The sequence below is a fragment of the Tinamus guttatus genome, unplaced genomic scaffold, assembly GCF_059628265.1.
Source record: "Tinamus guttatus ecotype Peru unplaced genomic scaffold, ASM5962826v1 Tinamus_guttatus_pri_ptg000027l, whole genome shotgun sequence".
NCBI classification, from domain to species: Eukaryota; Metazoa; Chordata; class Aves; order Tinamiformes; family Tinamidae; genus Tinamus; species Tinamus guttatus.
Window position 1 is genome coordinate 4,139,714 of NW_028288561.1, and position 23,523 is coordinate 4,163,236.

General features: G+C 36.5%; 1 protein-coding gene across 4 annotated transcripts in view; it reads left to right on the forward strand.

Annotated features, from left to right (window-relative positions):
- The window catches only part of ZMYND8 (zinc finger MYND-type containing 8), a 48,549-nt gene that overhangs the window by 6,611 nt on the left and 18,415 nt on the right, over positions 1 to 23,523 (forward strand). For all 4 annotated transcript variants that reach the window (XM_010218495.2, XM_010218539.2, XM_010218490.2 and 1 more), the window contains exons 2-11: positions 3,028 to 3,098; positions 9,545 to 9,693; positions 12,869 to 13,087; positions 14,059 to 14,172; positions 16,591 to 16,683; positions 17,553 to 17,640; positions 18,178 to 18,233; positions 19,060 to 19,137; positions 19,968 to 20,083; positions 21,120 to 21,601. In XM_010218495.2, the coding sequence (XP_010216797.2) occupies positions 3,028 to 3,098; positions 9,545 to 9,693; positions 12,869 to 13,087; positions 14,059 to 14,172; positions 16,591 to 16,683; positions 17,553 to 17,640; positions 18,178 to 18,233; positions 19,060 to 19,137; positions 19,968 to 20,083; positions 21,120 to 21,601 (1,466 nt within the window). The remainder of the gene's footprint in view (positions 1 to 3,027; positions 3,099 to 9,544; positions 9,694 to 12,868; positions 13,088 to 14,058; positions 14,173 to 16,590; positions 16,684 to 17,552; positions 17,641 to 18,177; positions 18,234 to 19,059; positions 19,138 to 19,967; positions 20,084 to 21,119; positions 21,602 to 23,523) is intronic.

Consider the following 23,523-nt stretch of genomic DNA (forward strand, 5'->3'; position numbering starts at 1 on the left):
TGTACCTTTAAAAAATCGAGTGAGATGGTGCGTAACAGAAAATCTAGGTGCTGTCTGTTCTCTGAGGCTCAATTTTCATAATATAGCAGGTATTTGTTGACTTATGTTTTAGTTATGAGTGAAGCAGGGGAGTGTATATGTTTGCATATGATATATGTACCACCATCACAAACTGAAATGAAGAGCGCTTGTGTGTAGTGGAGAATGCATTTTTGGTTCTTTTAAACTTAACACCTTGGAGAAGCTATTTTCAGACATCACATATGTCTGACTTCTATATGATACATCAGAAAAGTGTCATGTTAAGATGTTTTGTTAATCTGTTCATGAATATATATATATATATATATATATTTGAAATAACGCTTTAGAAGGTGATAAAGAAGCTGATTGAATTTCCCATCTTAGATGGTGGAGAATCAGATGCAGAGCTGAAGAAACCTTACATCCAGCAATTATTGTGGAGGAGTCCTGGCCTGTAATATTCCCCCAGTGCTAGATTTGGACCTCAGGGGCAAAACTCCTGGGTCAACTGTGTAACATCCACTGCTACTTCAGTCAGGGAGGTGCAAACAGCTTCTGCTACTCTGTTGCTGTATTGATCTGGCAGTTCTTCCCAGCCGACAGGCTTGCACAGCCCTGATTGTAGCAACTACTGTATCCTCCTTGTATCACCTTCCAACAAAATACTACCTGCTGCATTTGGGTGAGTTTGTAATGTCATGATTCGTTTAATGAAACTTAATATGAGCTGCTGTCAAAGGGGTTATTTCTCTTTCCTCTCACCCCCTTCCCCACAGGCAGTGCACTCCCATTTCCTTTTTTTCTGTATGGCACTGTCGTTCATACAGCTGCACAGAGAGCTAGTCACAGTACTGATTGAGTTAAAATTAGCACTTGGTTTTTGGAACATAAACTCAGGGTTTGGGGAGTCGATACCAGCTAGAAGCAACCTGTGTAAAATGATCCTGAGACTTTTCAAACAGTCTTGTAATTTGTGTGTTGTGATCTGTGGCTGAACCTGGATCTATATCTTAAAAGCAGGTAATGAGTACAGCTAACTTACCTCTTTATTGATAGGATTAGTGTATATTGTTGTATATTGACAAGTTAATTTTTTTTTATTACAATTTGGTGGTAATATTGGGTTTTAAAGGGATGCGGGGGGTGGAAGAGAAGGCACCATGGGAAGAGAATGGTCAACTCATCCTGTAAGACCATCCCTTTCCATTTCTTAGGAACCCTTGGAAAGAGAAGGGGCAGAGGCAAGTGGTGCATGAAATGTTTGGTGTCTGCAATCCACTGCCAGGTTCTCTTGCTGGAGGCCTTCTGTGAAAAGGTGCAACAAATGTGCAAGTAAAGTTGATCTGTCCATGCATTGTAAATTGGGAAGCATTGTAGTGTGGTCAGCTCTGCTATGCTTTTGCCAGAGCTCTGGTCATATGGGTGCCCTTCCTTGCTCTTGGAAGAGCTGCAAGGCCCACAAGTTGGGAGATATGATAACAGCAGACTAGGATTTCACTTTGTTGTTTTATGACTCTAAACAGCTTAATTTGTAGATTATTGATACAGATGCATTAGAAATATAGAATAATGCTTGTGGGGTTGATGGACATTCTCCACTGTGGGTCTTCCATACGTTGAACTTGATTCACGTAAGCGTAATCATTTTGCTGGTGTAACTGTCCTGTATAGAAGTGTGAAAGTAGTTCAGCCCAACCCCTCTGGTACGTTATAGCTGACTAAAAGTAGTTTTGACAAATGCCAGTCAAAAAAGTCTTTCTGTTGGTAAGTTTTACATTTTTTAGGGAACTGTTTTAACTTAAACAAAACTCTTGCTAATATAAACTGTTTGTCCACCTGGAGAGTTTTTCTGTTTTAAATATAACCAAATGTTCAGTGTTCTTTCAGAGCCTTGATTAACTGTCTCAGGGAGGTTTAACCACAGTGGCTGAAGCAGAGGTCTCTAGCTGTTTTCTTTGTCCCTGTGCTAGAATAGCTCTCCCAGTAGGTGAAGAGTCTCCGTCAGCCCCACAGCAGCAGTAGTTTGCAGTCTGACATGTTAATGTAGATGGTATTTGTGACAATTTACGTTAACAAACTAGACAGTAAATTTTCGCTTCTGAGGATAAGGTCTACATCCTACTTGACTGTTTTGCTCTTGTAATTTTAATGGACAGCTGTGATACTTGCTTTAGGCACCATAACTGCATTTGCCTATGATTTTGAGTTTGGGCTTATTTCCATCCTTTGCTTTATCTTTCATCTATAAGAGTCAGCTCTCAAAAACTGTTGAAGTTTTTTTCTTCTCCCTTCCAACTTCCTTCTCCAGAGTTACTGAACTAGCAAAATATGGATAAGTATTCTTGACTGGTGTCACTGGCAGAAAGCAGAATATCAGCTAGTCAGTTGTCATGTGCCATCTCATTGTTCTTTAATCCTACCTGAAATAAAATAAAACTGGATGTTTAAAATTGACAAATGGTTGAATGATAGCAAGTCTGTTCTATTTATTCTGTGCTGCAGATAATAATTGTTGTGATGTCAGTAAGTTATAAATATTTGTGTTTTTTTGTTATGCAGTCTAATTTCAAAATATTTTATACTATTTAATAGTTGTTGGAACTGCATGTTGCATTCTAATTTTGCAAGTTGTTCCATGCTGATAAATTGTTCCTTTTGCTAATTTGTTCACTGATGCTGCTGAACATTTAAACATGATCGGGAGTCTGTCTGCACAACTTATGGAGACCATTATGAAGTATAAGGAACCCAGGGTCTGTTCGTCTTAATCTTCAGTACGTGTTCTGTATTATGAAAATGTTATGTTTATAACAGGTAACATGCAGCGTGCGTGTGGACCAGGACTGTTTCCCTACATGACTAAACTCTAGGAAATGAAAACCTTTGCTTTCATCTTAACATTCTTGTGTTTGACACTGTTATTTTCAAACTTCTATATATACATTTGGACATGGGAATAATGCAGTCCAACACTGTTCTGATTCATTCTTTTAATTTTTGCAGCTTGGCTGAAGAGGAAATAAAGGCAGAGCAGGAGGTGGTGGAGGGGATGGATATCTCTACTCGATCCAAAGGTCAGTGAGGAGGAATATGTTGTCTGTTCTATAGCACAGAAGAATTATGTGTAAAACAAGATAGTGCAACTGTGTAATTTGCCATGGCAAAATCTGGAGTAAGGACTTGAATTTTTGCAACAGCTATTGGCCTAGTTAATGGAGAACAATATTATATCTTAATAAGTTTTTAAATTTTTTACCTAGTTTTTATTATATATTGTGATTTACTCCCACTTCCCCATAATATTATTATTTTTGTTTTATGAACAACAGACTTTATTTATGTCTCTGAAAAAATGTCAGCGTCTTATGTCATCTTTCTGATAACTGATTTCCTTTGAAGTACTTCTAGATTTGCAATGTAGGAGTAAATAATAACATAATAAGGTAGCATTTTCTATAGTAACTAATCCTAACTACCTTCAGAGCAAACAAAAACACTAACATTTCTGTTTCCACTGAAATGGTCCAGTGAGTAGTACTTACTTCAAGGACTGCCATGGATTCATTCTATTAGCCTGACATGAGCTATAGATGTTAGATTATTTTGTGGGCTTTTCCATGTGATTGAACTACTGTAGCAAATGCTGTTATGTCTCAGTACAGAGAAAGCCTAATATATAACTGCTTATATCAATATAAATAATCCCACTGTTTTTTGGAGTGGGCACACAGAAATGCAATTCAACCAGAATGTTTGGACCTTGGGTGTCCACCTCAGTGCATTGTAATTTGCAATCAAATGTCTTTCCATATGCCATTGTACTTGACTTTTATGGCTCAGTTACTTGAAAAGCTATTTCTGTAAAACTATAGGAATGTACTCCTATACTGTAAGGAGTAATACAGTTTTGTTTAAATTCTGGCACATACCCACTTATTCTTCACATTTCTACTGCAGAGGTCATAGTCTTGTTAAAGTCTTGCCCTTATGGCCCCTTTCTTCTTGTTCCTTTCTCCTTGCTCTGCCTCTTGGTCTTGTTTGTCAGTGTCTTATTGCTGCTAATAGGGGGAATTTGAGGTCCTTCCTACGCCCAGGATTGTACTCGCACTACCTCCTCTTAGATGCCTGTCAAATTGCAGCCATTTGAATTTTCTAAGATTTTAAAAACATACTTTGGCAGAAAATGTCTTATGTTTTATATTGTCCATACAGCTCCCTGAACCGGTTTACAGGCAGGCCCTGATTGAAAAGGAAGTTTTGGAAGGAAAAGGCAGAATCATCACAATGCTAGTTTAGATTTAGTGCTCGTTAGTGTTTGCTGGGCAAATATCACTAAGGTAAAGATGAAGACTAACAGAAGTGGAATTAATGGAATGATATTAATGGAATTGATAGAATAGCTAGTTATTTAATTAGCTATTGATTTGTTTTAATTACTGTGTTAACTTTCACATGTATGTTGGGCAGAAGTCATGTCAGCACCATTGGAACAAAAACAAACCGACCCAAACACTCTTGGTTTGTTTTTATTATTTGTCAGTGAGGAAGTGATGCGCATTCTAAAGAAATCTTTAGACTTACCTATAAGCCTTTTTTTTTTTTTCTATTTTATTTTATGAATTTGTGGTAGAACTTTTTATGAACATGTAGTTTGGTAAGTTTGGTATATAGAAGCTGGTGAGAGTTGATCAGATAAATGTCATTTTCTTTAAATGATAATTGGTCACACTATATGCCAGCTAGAATGAATCTCTCTGGGATTCTGTAACTTGAATTGAGGTAAGTTTCTGCTAGTTGAGAACAGTGTTTCTGCAGTACAAAAGTTAAAAAGAGAAATTTGAAACAGGTGTTATACAATATGTAAGGCAGAAGTGCAACAAGGTTCTAAAGGTTCTAAACCTATATGACAGGAAACTTTGTTTCCTCTTGTAACATTAGACTTGTTAAGAATTCTTTCTGAGAAAGAATGTATATGATGATTATTGACAAACCTATAAGGGTTGCATCACATACTGCTCTGCTTGATTTGTTTGCATTTCTTGGTGCTCTGAGAAGCTTGCTCAGGAAGTAAATCAGTGACTGATCTGCTGCAAGGTTGTAGCCTAACTTGCTCAGCAGTAGTTTATTCATGCATTTATGGAAGGTCACTTCAAATTATTTTTTTGCAATTTTCTTTAGAAGTGCTTTAAAATGAGTTAATCGGATGGAGACCTCTTCATAAACATTCCTGTTCAGGCATAAGCAGCTTAATTTTAATTGATACAAATCAATTCCAACTCAATTTAAGTTAAGCTGAAATGTGCATTGTTTGATGTTTACCATAAGTAAGGGTGTCAACATAGCCTTTTGAATTGGTTTGAGTAAGGTGGAGGTTTCAAAGCAGCCTAAGCTAGTTGAAGTGCTGGATGCTGCAGGTTTGTCTACTTCCTTCCATAGCTAAGCTGGCAGGAAACTAACCAAACCATAAAATGCAAATAGTTTTCTATTAGCTCAGTGTACTGAATGGCTTGATAAAGTGCCAGAGTTGCTGTAAGGGAGAGGGCAGGAACACAGCAGTTAGGCACAGGAAATGCAGAGCTTTGTCAGCCAGCGTTGCTGTCAGCTGAGGCATAATGAAAGTGAGCTTGGAGCCGTGGCTAAGGCCTCTTGCGTTTTAGAATGTGCAATACAAGAGCCATTCTAGGGAGAGCAGTGCAGTCCTACACCTGTATACTTTTATCTCTTTCCTATGCTGGCACTGATGCTTATGCTGTCCCATTAAGAAGCCGCTTAGTTGAGAATTAGTCACTTTTTGTAGTATTAATTTTTGTCTGCAACATGAACTGATTAATCATGTAATTACAAGCAAGTGCTTGTCTGCAAAAAGTTGTATGTATAGACATCTGATGGGGTGAGGAAGGGAAGAGGGGAATGCAGGTTACTATAGCAGCTCTGTTTTAGATCTGCTTAAGCTGTAGATCAGCAGTCTTACTCAAGGTGAGATTTTAAATTCTGTTAGCTTGGATGAAAATAAGAAGGCATAAATCTGAGAATAGGAAATGGGGAATGATGGCTTAAAGAGAATATAAGGAATCTGAAAACACAGAATGAGCAGATGATAGCTATTTAGCAAAGAATAAAGGCCATGGATATGTTAGTATATTTAGTCGTCTGCATATGGTGTATTAATTAGTCTGACAAGAGGCATCATGCTATGGTTCTGTTCCAGTTCTATGGACTTCTTTTTAACCTTGTTATATAAATATGTTAAGATGGGGCTTTCAAGGCTTTCTGGAGAACTCTTTGAGTATTTCCAGATTATACTTCCACAATCTGACCAGCTTTATTTTTGGCTGATGCAATTCTTTCTTCACTCCCACTTGCTGTCTTTAGAGAACAGTAGAATCTTCACTGAGCTCTCTCAGTCTATTAATTTGGAAAATATTTTTTTAATTGGGTCAGTTTTCTCTGCTAGTTTATCTGGTTACCTGTTTACAGCATTTAGCTGTGATAGATGATTGACTTCCATGTAGGGTTTCATTTCAGATGTCACTAAAAAAGGAGCTTTTTCACTCTCCCCTTCCTCAGTTCACGTTCCCTTTGCCACAGTGCATCAGTCCTGTTACAAGTTGGTTAAGAACTTGTTGAAGCAGTTTTCTACCTGCCTAGCTCCCTGAACTAGACTACTAAGGAATTGGATAGACATCAGGGCCGGGAGCAGACTTACCCCTGTGAGTGACAGCTAGTCGTGGAGATCTTTCTAGCTGTATGAAAAAAAAAAACAAACATATACTGCAAGACTACTGCTTCATGGTGAGAATTTGACTTGTACAATGTGTGCATTGCTGTAAGTTTGTGTAGGTTTTGGTCTTTTGGGGTTTGTCACAGTTATAAATGGCTGCATGTTCAGATATTCTGAATGTAAATAGAAAATGATTTTCAAAATGAGATTTCCAGAATGAATTACATATTTTATAACAATTTCATAATAGTAGCCTGTGTATCAATTTTTTGTGCAGTGATACCAAGTATTTAATCACACAGAGATGAGATTCTCACTCCCATGTGAAATATAATTTGAGACTGCTCCAGTGAAAAGTAGTACAGCCTGAGGCTTTCGTCTCTAGCGCAGAGGCCTTGTTATTTAGTTACTGACAGGAGTCTTCAAGAGTACCTTGGGGCAGTAAGTCTCCCTGCAGCTGGGGGAGAGGGCTGTAGTTATAAACAGTTTATTTCTCCTGTATTGGAAGAGTTTGCCACTTTCCTTTCTGTTCCTTCATTTTCTTCAGTGGCTTTTTACATTGCCTCAGGAAAATTTCTGTACATTCCAGTAACTTTGTCAGTTGAAAAAATATACGTATTTCAGGTTTGTTCTCATATATTGTCCATGAATCATCCCTACTCTATCTGAAAATCTGTAGTATTCTCAGGCTTTGGCCACGCCATAAAATTACACTGGTTGTGAATACAAGTAGACTTTAAAACTAGTTACTGAAGCACATATATCCGTGTGATCAGTATTACTTCGGTTTTATTACTTTTGCAATGGTACTTTTTAAATTTGGATTCAGCTGTGACTAAATCGTAGTTCAACAGGAGAAAAGTCACATTATAGAGGCAAGCCAGTGGTGAAGGACTGAAACTTTAGATCCATTTTTCCCCATTTTCTTCTTTCCTACAAGAGCCAAATCACCATATGCAGTGTCACAACAGCTTTTTTGTAATCCCCACAATCCAAGGGGAAGCTGCTCTGCTGAACTGGTGGCAGCTTTGTGGCTGGCAATAAGAAATGAAAGTGAAATGGCAGAAGGTCCAAGAGTACTTTCCTGTTTCCCCTTTAGGGTTAAGTTGTGCATGGATATGGGCAGTCAGCGAAGAAATGCTCAGGTATGATAGGGGTCTGCAAGTACTTTCAGGATTCTGTTTGCAGCAGAGTAATTCGGCAAATTTCTGCTTTGGGAAAATGGGGATTAAAGGCAGGGTTAGCACTTCACAATAAGAGTATTTTAGTTATGACTTCACTTAGGAATGTGCAGAATGTCCCTCTTGAGGACTGCAGATTACAGTGAAGAAACAAAGACTTATAGCATGCTGTTTTGTGCCACGTGGTAATGGAAAGTCAAGAAAAGATATGGCATGATGCTGTTCTTGCTGATCACTCTGAATTCAAACATTCAAACAGTTCCCATGTTGAATAGTCTGTGTTTCAATTTGAGGAGAAAGTGAAATCCAGAACTTGTTTTGGTTTTCAGTTTGATCACTTTGGTTATGTGGCAGCTTTTGGTTTAGCTGACACAGATGCTGAAGCGTTTCTTTCAGTAAAGCTCTCTTGGCTTGGCTCTCTAGGAATATATGCAGGCTGTACCAGCCAAGGGAGAGGTTCTTCTACCACCTTCTGTACATGCTTAGCTAAACTGAACCAAGCAAGTCTTCTGTCAGCATGGTCATGTCTACTCTAGGATTCTCGTTGATGTAATTGTTTCGGGGAGGAAGGGCCCAGACATCATGTTTTTTACACTCACAGGTGACATAGTTCATCTGATAACTCTTTTATGTTGTCAGATTAATCTAAATTTTGGCCCTGAAGGAGCCATTTATTTGAACTTGAACTCATTCAAGTAATAATATCGGTCTCAGCCTTCAACTGCCAGTGCAATAGGAGGTAAGTCTGGAGATGCTGACAGTGTCAGTCATGCTCTGCCTGTACCACTCTTACACCAAAGGCTGCATAGGCAGATTAGGGGCATCTTCTACAGACCTGGGAGCTACTTGAGATTAATACAGGCAGTAGGGAACTGTGCTGCCCAGGAGGAATGGGATCTAGGAGGAGATGGCACACTGGGCTAGTCTGGCCTGCTGACAGAGGGCCCTGTCATACATGTGGCAGTGGATTAAAATCAGATGCCGGAAATTTTACCTTCTCAAACCATCTGCCAGTTCCGCCAGTGAGCGTTGTTGCTTCTGAGGCAGGCATCCGATTCACTTCTAAATGAGCATCTGAACTGCCTCAGTTTTCAGCCCAAACTTGATTCAGAATCAGGGTTAAAAACTACTGCAGTTCCAGGACATCTCCTATAGGTGAGGGAGAAGCTGGGAATGTTAACGGCCTCATATGCTTAAGCTGACAAAAGTACAGTTCGGTTAATGAGCTGAACCTTTCGGGGTGTTGTTGTGTTTTTTTTTTTTTTTTTTTTTTTTTGTTTGTTTCTTAAAGAGGACATAAATTTAGCATGAAACAATGCTTTTCTAAACTACAGAATATAATTAATATGTTTTTAAAGATGCCAAAATGTAAGATGAGATGAATAGGCAGAATTTCTTGGGGAAAGAAAACATGTTAATCTGAATGATTGTGGAGAATTTACTTAAAAGGAGTGCTTCCAGTTTTGTGAGTGACTGGGTAAAAGGCAGTTGAGATTGGTTTAGTTTGCTCAGTGAAGGAATGTGAAGGACAAACAATAACTCTGGCCTTTTTTTTTCCCACAGAATAATTTTCCCTGGATTATTGAACACCTTAATTATATTGTTGTATCTGTTACAGATCCTGGCTCTGCTGAACGCACAGCACAAAAAAGGAAGTTTCCCAGCCCTCCACATTCCTCCAATGGCCACTCCCCACAAGATGCATCAACAAGTCCTATAAAAAAGAAAAAGAAGCCTGGTCTATTGAACAGTAATAACAAAGAGCAGGTAAAGGAAGTCATAGTCTTGATGTGCTAGGATATGTGGTAATGAAGAATATAGAGATAGCTTCTTTTTAGTAAGCTCCGTATTTGCAGTATAAGAAGTATGTATTTGTTGAATATGGTAGCTGTAAGAGTTGATGTTATAAGTTGGATTTCTTCTTTTTTCTTCCTGTATGAGAAATAACACTTGTGTCATTTTACACTGATTTCATAATGCTAAAGGAATACCTGTGTTCAGTAAATGAAATTTTGAGCAAAAGGTTTATTGAGGAGAGTATGTATAATTCTAATTTTAATAATAGCTGTTACTAATTAAAAGCATTAATAAGGAAATATTCAGGGATTTGGTAGCCTCGATTAAGACACAACAATGGAAAAGGCTATCTCTTATCTACTCTCATTCCTATTGCAAAATATTAACAAAAGTCCATCTGCTCTCTTGATGCTCTGTAGATTTTCCTCCACTTCCTCAAAATTACTGCTGTTACCAAAGTAGTTTAATCAGAGCATCACAGTAGTGTTTTTTTCATTATATCTGAAACCACTGTTTGGTGTATTCTGAATACTGAATTTATGTTGTAACTCTTAAAAGAAGTTGACTCCAAAAACCTTTGCTGATTCATTGTATGATGAGAGTGAAAAGATTTTTATGAGTTGTGTTGAATAGTGGATGCTCTAAAAGATCTGGGTCATCTTGGAAGTGGTTACATACAAAGAAATTTTTAGTCCTGCTGAAATAGTTTTTAATGTGATTTGTAGGTGGCATGCCTGTGTGTTCTTTGAAGCACTTCTGTGTGCTAAAGCAATGCATTTTGCAAGTGTCATGTAGACACAGAATTAAACGCTCCAGATTGAAGGCACCTATTCTCAGTATAATAGTTTCCATGTTAAATGTTACTAGGATAGAGTTGCACTGGTTAGAAAACCAAAATGAGATTCTTAATTACTACAGTTATTCTGGAAGAAAGCCTGTGGAAGATCACATGTGGAAGATCAGTGTCAAGAGTTTTATTTAAGGATAATTGAGAGGTCTAGTGTGTGCAGTGAACTAGTTCAATGGGGCCAGATTTTACTGAGCTTCATTGCAGGCTGCATAAACCCTTCACCTGGGTGAAGGGTGTTCACTGTGAGGATGTTGCCCTGCTGGAAGTCTGAGCTTCTACCTGTGCAGTGTAGAAACAATTTTATGAACATATATATATACTATAGGTATTTAAAAATTTATGTGAAAACACAGTTGGAGGTGTTGAAGATTAATCCATTCCCTTCAGTAAATCCTTTTCTGTTTTCCAGGTATCTCATATTTGAAATAGTATAGGATAGATTGAAATAGTGTATTTAATGACAAAAAAACACAGACGTATTTCTTTTTTTATATAGGTTAGCAGTAAAGCATATTGTGTTTTGTTTTGTCTAGCTTACCAGTTGCTTTTAATTTATGTATCCTCTTGCATGTTTAGTCTGCATGCCTGAAATGAGCATACCTGGAGACAGAACGCTGTTCTTTGTGGTACTTGAAGTTGCTGTAAAGACTAAGACAGGCTGCTGTGGACAGACTCTTTTACTACTGAACAGATGTGAGCAAAGCAGAGTGGCTTTGCTGTTAAGTTAGACTTCTGATCTAATGGAGCTGTCAGCTGTGATTCTCATAGGCCAGTAAATCCTTTGAGGTGGATCACTAAAACATCAAGAGCACTAGAAATCTTCACCTTAATATTCTAATTCTGAGTATTTCAGGCTACAGTCAAAATTATAGTTTCATGATATTACATTTTATGGATGCAATGGTACATCTTCAGAGTGGTGCCAACAGATATTTAAAGTGTTTAGAAAGTGAAGAGTTAGTGATTGAAGAATTTTGCTAAAACAGGTTAAGAGTTAGGAAAATCTGACTCTTAATTTGAGATCCTAACTTCTAAGCTCTCCAAACACTTTACTCTGACTAGAACAAGTGAAAAAGTCTTTTCATGCAGCTGAGTCATTCATTTTTAGTCCTTCAATTTTATTGTTTGTGTCTTGAATCTTACTTCTAACCCTTTGTTTTGTCCTTAAACCAGTCTCAGATGAATTAAGGTGATAGATGTTTAAGAGATGTGAGCATCCTCAAACTGAAAATGAATTCCTCTCTCCTTTAGTCTACTTAGAAATAATGATGCTCATTTCTGTGTAGTAGATTTATAGTATATTTGTTTTAAAACAAGATCTTTGATTTTATAAATTTCATACCCACATCAAAGTCAGAATAAATATTAAATTCCCTTTTTGGTGAACTGCAGACAAAGCAAATTACTGTTCCCCATTGCTGCACCACTAAGTACATCCCACTGAGATACTGATTTCACACCTGTGGTGCATGTAACTGCAAGCAAAACCACTGTAAACTGCAACCTTCCATTCTCTACCTGGGGTTTAATTGTGCTTTTGTATCTAGGTTTTAATGACTGGCATAGTAATAAATTTGAAATGTGGCCTTAAGCTGTCCAGCTGATTGCACAGGATCTTACAGAACCTTCCTTCTGAAAGGCCTTTTCCTTTGTAACTAGTGGATAGTGGTTTCTGGTCAGTTTTATGTCCTGTGAAAACTGAACATCTTAAATTTCAATATATATTTGTATGTGGATTAAATCTCTTCAAGAGTTCGTGTTTCTGTGACAGAACAGGATTTTAATCTGCTGTTGTGTCATCCTATTTGTGTCACAAATTGCTTTATCGACCAAAATTGGCACTTTCCTAAGTGTAGAAGATTCTAAATTACTGCTGTTCTAGGTTCTAGGTATTCAATTTCTCATTTGAAGACTGACTAGCTTCTTCAGTTATCTCAGGTTTAGCCACCACAAAATATTTTGCAATATTATGCTTGCAAAGCCTTGTGGAATTAAGAATTTTAGGACCTATAGTCTCTGAATGCTGTATTTGCTTGAACATAAAAACGTCTACTGATTTTGTTTGTTTACATGCCTTGCACTCACTTGCATAATGTTATTTTCAGTCTTGAATTAGCCAGTTTTGGGCACCTAAATATGAGAGTGATTTTTGTGAAATAAATACTATATATTGTACCTGCATAAATGTTAATTAAGCTCTGTAAACTGCTTTTTCTGTATATATTGTGAATATTATTATTTGAAAAATGCAAATTTGTTTTGAAACCAAACCTGTTTTTCTTGCCTACATTTCAGTCAGAGCTAAGGCATGGTCCGTTTTACTATATGAAGCAGCCACTCACCACAGACCCTGTTGATGTTGTACCACAGGATGGACGGAATGATTTCTATTGCTGGGTTTGTCATCGGGAAGGCCAAGTCCTCTGCTGCGAACTCTGTCCTCGGGTTTATCATGCTAAGTGTCTGAAACTGACAGCCGAACCAGAGGGGGATTGGTTTTGCCCAGAGTGTGAGGTTAGTTTGATACAAGGAATGGAATTCCCTTTTTGTTCATGAGATTTAAGCAGCTTTTTTAGACTCCCAGATTTTTCTATTTTATTCTTATAATTGCCTTTCGACAAGGAACAAAAAAAAAAAAAAAAGGATTTGTACAAGAAAGGAAACATCTGTTGCTGTATCCCTACTGTGTGTGCACACATGTGTGTGCATGTCTGCCCACATTGTGCTTGTCTTCTTGCCGTAAATCTTCACATTCCTTTTCGTTGCCATCTCTAAAGAAGGCACCTTTCCAGCAGGTCATCCCTTCGTCAGGCACCTCTACTTCTGAAAACATCCTGTACTTCTGAATAGTTTAGTTCATGTTAGCTCAATGTTTAGTTCACCTTTCCAGCAGGTCATCCCTTCGTCAGGCACCTCTACTTCTGAAAACATCCTGTACTTCTGAATAGTTTAGTTCATGTTAGTTTATGCTTTTTTTAGTGGACTGATCAGCTCTGCATCAGTGCACAAAAAAGTGCACTGTACAGTCTGCATAGACAAGAGGATATTGTTATTACTGGATTTCTTTTTCAGGGATAAGGAAGAATTTAACCTTTCATTTTCAGTGATTTTGAGGGAAAGAATACTTTGCATCATAATATCCTCAGTGGAAGTAACATCGCTTAGTCACTTCCCCCCCATTTAATGTACTACTGTCAGCCTTCATTGCACTTGAGATTTTCTTGTATTTCACACATTCATTTTGTGTGAAAGAAGATGATTGCAATTCTTCTTTTTCTTTTCTTTTTCTCTCTTTTTTTTATTTCTTATTTTGGCTGACAACCAGAATTGAAATTGAGTAAAACACATTTCTGATGATGCAGAAGTTCTTCAGATATGTTGAATTTCTTACATGATAGATACTAACATCCATTTGAATAATGCTGGAATATTTTAATGGAAAAGAAATGTTTAATAATAAAATATTTTGTGATTTTATTTTTTAGAAAATCACTGTAGCAGAATGCATAGAAACACAGAGTAAAGCTATGACAATGCTCACCATTGAACAGCTATCATATTTACTGAAGTTTGCACTACAGAAAATGAAACAGCCAGGGGTAAGGAGTATTTTCTTCTCTTTTTCTCCACCTCCCCCCTTTTCCTTTTTGCATCTGGTTTTTGCTCTACTTTCTGGATCATCATCCTATGTTATTTTATCAGCTTTCAAAGCCTCATAGATTATAGGCTATGCTGCTTGCCATTTGTCTGTTACAGACCAATTAATTTAGACTGTATGTACTCAACTGGAGTGCATTTAAAATGTATTTTTTCATGCACTTTATGGAGAAATGTTATGATCTGGCTTGGCTCATCTTTGTAGTAGTAGTATGACTCTTCTGCCTATTTAGTCTGCTTACACTCCTTCCCTTAAATTGTAAAGAATGAACTGATTTGTCCTCACAGTGTAGGTTGATCTTAAATCTCCTTACATGTCCTTCCCTTTACTGATTGGAAATACTGCCACTGAGAGATAAAGTAATTTGTTGTGGTTGCTCAGGATGTCTGTGACGTTGGTTCCCATCCTAGGCAGCCGAATTGAACATTGTTCCTGTACCAGCTATTGGCATTAACTGAGCAATCGAAGAAGGACTTGGGCAATATATCAGTGAGCCTAGTGAAAACGCGCTGGCCCTGTCCAGTGTGACATTGAGCGGACAGGGCCATTTCCCTGATCCAAGGGGCGTTGACATAACAGGAATGCAAAGACAGGAGCTCTTGCCAATCTGCTTACGTGGCCAGGAAGATTAGGTGCACAGATTGCTGTATCAGTGGTTATACCAGTTGAAACCCTCACTCCTGTTTGTCAGTAGCAGTTGTGTTTAGCACAGAAGCTACAATACACTTGAGAAGTAAAATATATTTGTGAAACTGAAGAAATTATCCTTGATGTGCTGAAGACCTGTGCCATCAGCTTTCATGCAGTTGGCTGTTCTATGATTTTAATTTTTTTCATGCAGGCAAAATTGGCTTAAGCTTTACATCTGACTTTTATGTTTCTCCTCATATCTGTCTTAGATTTATTCCTTAAAATCACCATGTGTGTGCATTTCTAATGTTCCCTTCCCCCGTTATTCACTATGAAAGTTTTGTTTAGTTTTCATATGTGAAGGAAAAGGTAAATCAAAGGGAGATGTTCTTGTGATGAAGTGCCAAGAGTTTTCCTAACTCTTATTAATTTGTCTTCTTGTTCAGGCCAGGGGAGGAAAAGCAGTTTCTGCCTGCTATGTAAAAGCTATCTGTGAAAACCAGATGTGCAGACTCATGGCCTCTTTGCAATTCTGATCTCTCTATGATAAGTATTTTAGCAGAACAATAGTGACAGTTTTAGAGAAGGATACTCTTAAGTACTGATAAATTTTGGCTCTTGGAATCCTTTAACTCTGGAGTGGTAAACACTGTGCTATTGGAACGAGCCATTAGAAATTTTAAGTGCTGTTTTTCAGAAACAAAGAGTTGGTGTTAGTTTATACTGAATTTGCAATCAAGGTGTTTGAAAATGCAATTAGAAAGATAATGTGTAATTAATGCTATTGAGGGTTTTCTTTTTTTTTGCTTTAGGTGCTAAACTAACAACCACTTTTTTCCTCTACGGGGCACTTTAATTGGTTATCTTCAGAAAACTGCAGTCCCCTCACATTAATAAAGAAAATCCAAGAGCCCCACTGATAAAAGTTGGCAGGATTTGTGTTGCCAAACACCATTGTCCTGAAAGTTATGATTCCAATGAGAGTCTGAAAAAGAGGTGTTGTGAGCCTAGTTAATCAGAGATTCAAAAAGATATTTTCTTTCTGCTAAAATCTTTTTTCTCCTGCAAGAAGATGATTAAGAGACTGAAGCATCTGTCATATGAGGAGAGGCTGAGAAAGCTGGGACAATTTAGTCTGGTGAAGAGAAGGCTCAGGGGACGTCTTATCAATGTTTATAAATATCTGTGTGAGGAAGACAGATGCAGACTCTTCTCAGGGGTGCCCTGAGATGGGACAAGAGGAGATGAACACAGGCCAAAACAGGAAATTCCACCTGAGCAAAAGAAAACACCTCTTCCCTAGTAGGGGACTCCACTGCAGGTAGCTGAACACTGGAGCAGTTGCCCAGAGGGATTATGGAGTCCTGGAAAACCTGCTCTACCTGACCCAGCTTGGGCAGGGAGGCTGGCCCAGGTGATCTCTGCCAGTCCCTTCCATCCTGAACTATTCTGTGATTTGATGCTCTGTCCTCACCAGATCATTTTACAAAATGCCAAAATTTGTAATTCCTTACCTTCACCATATATTTAAATTGGTTAAAAGACACCATCTAGTTTCTCTTTTTCTGCCTGCATTTTTTTTTTGTATTAGTTTTCCAAATTTTTAATTAACTTAACAAAGAATTTCCTCTGACACACCCATTGGAAGTTGTATTAGAAGAAGAATACCATGTGGTTGGTGAAACAGTTCAGTTTTAATAAATAATTTGCCTTTTTTTTTCTCAAACAGACAGAGCCATTTCAAAAGCCAGTTTCACTGGATCAGCACCCAGATTATGCAGAATATATCTTTCATCCAATGGACCTTTGTACATTAGAAAAGGTTAGTTTGAAGCAAAAAGAGAGTTCCCTGAGTTTTATTTCTGCTGTTAAGATTTCTGGAGTGTTTGGTGTGGAGGGGAGAGATCCTGCTTGTAATTATTTTGCTATTATTTTTTGGTTTTGTGAAAGTTAGTTCCATTATAGCTTAAAAATAATCATTTGCCAACTAAGTCCCTGATTTTGTCTGAACTGGTAGCAAATGCTCAGTAAAAATAGCAACTCAGTAAAATGTTTGGTTAAAAACAAACACATTTAGATTGATGATCTCCACCTCTATAAATCCCTCTGATTCCTGTATTAGTTTTGTGGGGAAATTTCATTAACCAAAGTTTGCATGGGAATGTGATGTTTACTAGCTGTTAGTAGATCATAGTTCCATTAACTTGTCTTAAAAATATTTGAGTATGTGTATGCAGAAACCATCCCAGGCTCATCTTACTGATCACTCAGCAAATACCGCCTGGAGCTGTGGGAGAAAAGGGAAACAGTCAAGAGATTGACCTATGGGAGTTTGATTCTCAGTCCAATAGTATGTTAAAAGTTTCAAATTATGAAAAAGTCCTCCATTCTCCATTGCCTTAATGAAGAGAAGAGTATTGCAGAGCTTTGTTTTGCGAGGACCTGGTGAAAGTTTTCCTTTTCCCTGACCTTACAAGCAAGATTGATGTCTTTGTTATAAATGTGTAGACAACTGTACTGATTTTGTCTTACTGAGACTATTTTACCCAGTATCTTATGCAGAATCATAATTCTCCTTGAGCATAAGTAATCCTATCGATAATATAATTGATGAAATTGAGGAAAGCTATTCAGGAGGGTGATGTCACTTCTAATTCATTTCTGGTTCCTAATTTTTTTTTTCTTTTCCAGAATGTTAAAAAGAAAATGTACGGTTGCACTGAAGCATTTTTGGCTGATGCCAAATGGATTTTGCACAACTGCATTATTTACAATGGAGGTAAATATTGTTATGAACTTATTTCCTGGTGTATAAAACTTCAGAATCGGTATAGTCATAGAGCAACTTGTAGATATCCAGTTAGCTGAAATTATCTTCCTATTATCTACTGTAGCTGTTAAGCACAGGTGAATTTCTTAGCAACTGGCTTATACGTATCTGTTGGACAAAATACTGTTTGTGCCATCACTTGCTCATTCCACCTTAAAAAAATTCACATAGAAAATATGGGTTATTTAAGTGTTTCACATCGTGCAGTGCTTTAGGAAAATTAACTGAGGAAATGAATGATTCCAACATGTTGGTCCCTTAGGAGCATAGCAGCGATGAGCAGGCTGCACTAGAAGGCTTAAAAAGTGACATTTAAAGATTAGTTACTGTGGATGGACCTACCAATTACTTTAATACATTTTTTTTTTAAATTATCTTTTCAAATATTCTCTTTTTGTCTTTAATGTAAATCTTTTTAAACAAATTGATGTTTTTGTAGTTTTAACATAGTTCTCTTGATGATTTTTTTTTTTCTTGTGACCTCAGGAAATCACAAGTTGACACAAACGGCAAAAGTTATCATCAAAATCTGTGAGCATGAGGTATGTGTATCCCAGTCAACTTATTTGTTCTATCTGTATTTTTAAATAATTCTATTCCATATATTTGAACGAAATATAGGCTTAGATCTTCTGATTCCTAGATGCATTTTCGGTGGTTCATTTGCTGCAACAATATGCAAAGTCCTATTACTGAATACAAAAATGACTGAATCTGTTTTTAACTGATCCTTTGCAGTGCTGATTTTCATTCAGTGATAATCCATACTTTATTTTATAGAAAAAGTGCAATTCTAAGTGTAGTTTTTTTGAATTATATTTCATTGATGTGAGTTAGCTGATGATCTGACCCTTTCTATTTATGCAAAATGCTTTCCTGACCATGATTCACATAAATTATGAAATATCTCTGTTTTAATAGTGCAAATTAAAAATATAACTAGAGCTCAATTTCTTAACCAATTTATATAATATGAGCATGAAGAATAAGCTGTTTTCGATGCTGCACAAATTTTTATGGAATTAAATGCCCAAAGTGAGGTTATATTTTTGTCACAGGAATAAACACAGTATCAAAGTAAGGATGTATTTTTATTTTTATCACTGTCATAAATGGCAGAGTATAGTCTGAAGAGGGGTGTAAAAATGTTACTGATTTACAAACTGGAATACACACCTTGTGTAGAAACAGATGGGTGTCACTCAGAACCCCATGGATTTCCCAGGAAGTAAAACTCTGTAGAGGTCTATCTGTGGCCCCGAGCGTGTGGAAAATCGATGTCAGTAATCTGAACAGGCTACGATAATACTAATTGATCATGCCTTTGACTGTGCATAAGCTCTTCAATAACTGTTTTTTTCTTTTCAGATGAATGAAATTGAAGTATGTCCGGAATGTTATTTAGCTGCTTGCCAAAAACGAGAGAATTGGTTTTGTGAGCCTTGTGTAAGTTAGAGTATGGTAGACTAGCTAATACATTAAACAAGCTTCCATTTGAATCCCATTTGTTATCCCTCCATTGTTTTAAAGCTGTGGTGGTTACTGAGTTAAGAAAAATTGCTCTAGTTTGCAAGTGGCATCAAATTGTTCACTTTGGGGAGTTCAGAGAGCCTCTCAACATGTTCAGCTGTCAGAGTACTCGCTCTGTGAAAGCCATCGATTCAGTCAGAAATGACTGTGTGCAGAGGATGTCAAAAACCAGTTGTCAGTTAGTTTCTGCCTTCAGATGTAAGGTAGCTACTCCTGGGTTTGTAGGTGGTACTTAGGATAAGAGTGGTGAAATATGAATGTCTGTTTCTGTAGGTGTGGATCTGAGAATTTAGACCTTATTCTGTTTTATGACCTACTAAGGGGCTGCTTGATCTTAATAATGTGCCAGACTTGGAAAGGCTTCTTAAAATTCTTAAACAGAAGTGTATCCAATCAGAAAACAGAATCTATCCAATCATGTTGTACTTAAGTAGAAATTAAAAATTTTGAAAGATTAGGCCAAATTTAGGTTAAATTTTTAAAAAATTGGGGGACTAAGTAAAAATAAAAAGTGTTGTTAGGATGTGTTTATTTGAGATACTATGTGAATATTTTAGAATTTTTTTCCTCCCTCTATATATTAAATATAGATAATGTATAAATTAAAATGATGTCTTGTATTTGAGAAATGCTTTGCATCTGTTGTGTCTTGATTCAAGTAATACATACAAATTTTTAAAAATCACTTCATTTTTGAAGTTAAAACTATGTTTGCTTTCTTAGTGTATATTTGTGTCTTCCTCCAGAGCAATCCTCACCCTTTGGTCTGGGCTAAACTCAAAGGCTTTCCATTCTGGCCTGCTAAAGCACTGAGGGATAAAGACGGGCAAGTTGATGCCCGTTTCTTTGGCCAACATGACAGGTGGGAATTTAACCAAAGGATATCTTTATGCTTAAGAAACTGTAATTTAGTACTCTGTACTAGTACAGTACTAGTTTTTGATGGTTTTGCACATGTATAATCTCATAATTACACATTTTATATCAAATAAGCTATGTTAATTCATTCTTTAGTTTACCTCTTTATTTGTTTGCCTTTTTAGAATAAATTTTTCAAGACACGATAGAAAACATATTTAAACATTTAGTTGATATTTATGCACATTACTTCCTGTGATCGTGGTTTTGTGCTACAGGGAATTTTATTTGTAAAAATGAAATATTAGTCAATAATGTAATCTTTGTTGCAAGTGCCAGCTTTACTCTAAAGAGGAGTCTGTATTTTCTGTACTTGTCAACCCTCCGCTTAAATCGAAGTAGCCATGATGAATACTAATTCATTTATCATGAATCAAAAGCATGAATCTATACAGTTATTCAAACATGTACTTTAAGACTATATATGGCCATGATACATTTAGATCAGAGTTCCTGATTTTTTTTTATCATGAATTTAGAGTTTTAGAATCTGACTGAAAAAAAAAATCCATCCAAAATTGGATGATAAAAAATTTCTTAGTGTTGTGGAGCTTGGTTACTCTGGCATGGATTGTAAAAATAAAACTTGCAAGTTTTGAAAAATATCTTTAGAAAGTCAGCTTTTTCTGTTTTTCTGTGAACTAATACATCTGAATTGAAAGATTGTTTAGTAGTGGTGGTCGTGCAGTTGTGCAGAATATTCTGATTAGTTGTGTCTTGTCACTTTTGACCAGTGTTCTTTCATTTTGTATTACTGGAGCAGAAGTAGTAAGCTGCTGGTCATTAAAGACATGTAGTTTATATGTTTACCAAGACTAAGCAATGAGTTATTAAAATAAAACCAAAGACTTGAAAGTCCTTTAAAAGAATTGAACGTGTGCATATCCTTCGGGTTAGGATAAAAATAAAGTATGTGCAGGAAAGTTAACAATGTCAAGTCATTAATATTAAATTTGCTTATCTTTCCGTTTTATACATAGGGCCTGGGTTCCAATAAATAATTGCTACCTCATGTCTAAAGAAATACCTTTTTCTGTGAAAAAGACGAAAAGCATCTTCAACAGTGCAATGCAAGAGATGGAGGTTTATGTTGATAACATACGAAGAAAGTTTGGGGTATTTAACTACGCACCTTTCCGGACACCATATACTCCCAACAATCAATACCAAATGTTATTAGACCCTGCAAACCCAACAGCTGGAACTGCAAAGACAGACAAACAAGAGAAAATCAAACTCAACTTTGACATGACGGCATCGCCCAAGATTCTAATGAGCAAGCCCATGCTGAGCAGCAGTACCGGTCGCAGGATTTCATTGACAGATATGCCACGGTCACCCATGAGCACAAACTCATCAGTCCACACCGGGTCTGATGTTGAACAGGATGCAGAGAAAAAAGCAACATCCAGCCATTTTAGCGCAAGTGAAGAATCCATGGACTTTATTGACAAAAATACAGGTAAAAGGGGAGACCTGACTACATTTGGTTAATGAACTGGTTTTATTAAATATATTTTTTGAAGACAGATATTGCTATTAATCATTTTCCAAAGAAATTTTAGAAAAAAAAAAGGCAAACTCAACTTTCAGTTTCACACATAAGAAATAGCTATGCTTTCTGCTGTAGGAATAAATAATCTTGAATGATGACCCAAAACCTCTAGTTTAAATGGCAGGAAATAATTGTAACTGTTAAAGTAAATGGAGACTGGAAATAGATATTAAAACGTTTGTCCTACCATAATTAGGAGTGTTCTATTCACTGTTTAACTGAATAGTCATTTTTGAAGACCATGAGCTTACAGGTTGTTCCCCTATGTGGTACTTACTGAGAGCTAAAATATGGTAGAACTACAGTTCACACAGTGGTAAAGAGGAAAAAGGACCAACAATGTAGTCCAAATCAGCTGCTGGCTAATTTTGTGACGTTCAGGCAAATCTCTTTATCCAAGTGGGCCATACGTTTGTTGTGCATAAAATAATGACCATCCACTTCTGAAAAGAAGTGATATAATAATTAATGTAACTGTTAATAAGACTTTATTTTTGGATAAAAGTATTTTTTGTAAGGCAAGCGAAATCAGTCTGTTGTTAATTGTATTTTTTAAAGACAATACTGCGTTTGTGTTTTGTTTATTTTTTTGCTAAAGCATTTAAAATTAATCGAAGATAAACTTTTGCTAACTCTGCCTAATAGATAGTTTAGTTCCAAATAATTGCTTCAAACTGAACATACTTTTTTGTTGCATATATTTTGAATGGTGATAACCAATAGTTTTCTTACAGCTTTTGTCAGTCAAAGTTTTTGACTTTGCGAATTGATAGAGGAAACTTTTAAAACCACATGTAAAGGGTACATCTAAATATATATAAAAATCTCAAATCTGGAAAAAATAGTTTGACTTGCATGAGAGTGAGCAAAAGTTTCCTAAATTAAACCTTGTTTGATGTGAAAAAAATTACAGAATTTATTTCCAGTTCTTATTATTTGAAATTGTAACCCAAAGAAGAATCAAGCCATGACATACTTCTTTTTCCTTTTGTGTAACTCTTCAGAGCACTCCTTTTTCTTTTTTCTTAGAAGTTTTTGTTTTAGACAGTTTAATATTAAAGTAATCTCCATGGAAATCGTAGAAGACTTCTTCAAACTAGTGGATGTACCTTTTTAGGGAGGTGGTGTCTTACAATAGGAACATGGACCAATTTGTTCAGTTTCTGTGTAGGACCAACAGTATAGTTTCTGTACGGATGCATGTGAAAGGGAAAGATCAGGAACAGCTTGAGATATAGTTGACTTTTGCTTTTGAGGTCCGTAGTGCAGCTAGACAAATCAGAACCAAAATACAGGTACCTTTGGACAAGTCTAATGTTAAAAAAATGCATAATAAAACTGTTGTGCTTATTCCTTTGAGCTTCAGTGTTACATAATTGCTTCTTAAAAACAGACAAACACAAAAATCCAGTTGGGCCTCTGTCCACTAACTTCGGGCACAAAAAGTGTCTTGTGGCATGAAATTTGCATTCAGAACTTTTTATTCTTTTTATTCTTTTATGAAAGTAATATCACAGTAACTGTAATGAATTTAAATATATCAAAATACATGGATTTCTCTACTAGAGAATACCAACTCAGTAGGAGTGATTTCTATCAACAATCATCAAAATTTTCATGTAACAAAGAGAATCTCTAGACTTATGTCAGAAAAAACTCTTCCAATTTATACCATTTTATAGACAAATTATTGTGAGCTTATGTGTGCTTTCGTATGTAAGATTTAGCTGTCAAGTAGTGTTTACTTGTCCTAAAATGTAAATTGTTATTTCTTTGTCGTAGTAGAGAGAATCCTGGAAATACATATTAAAGTTAAGAGAACATGGTAG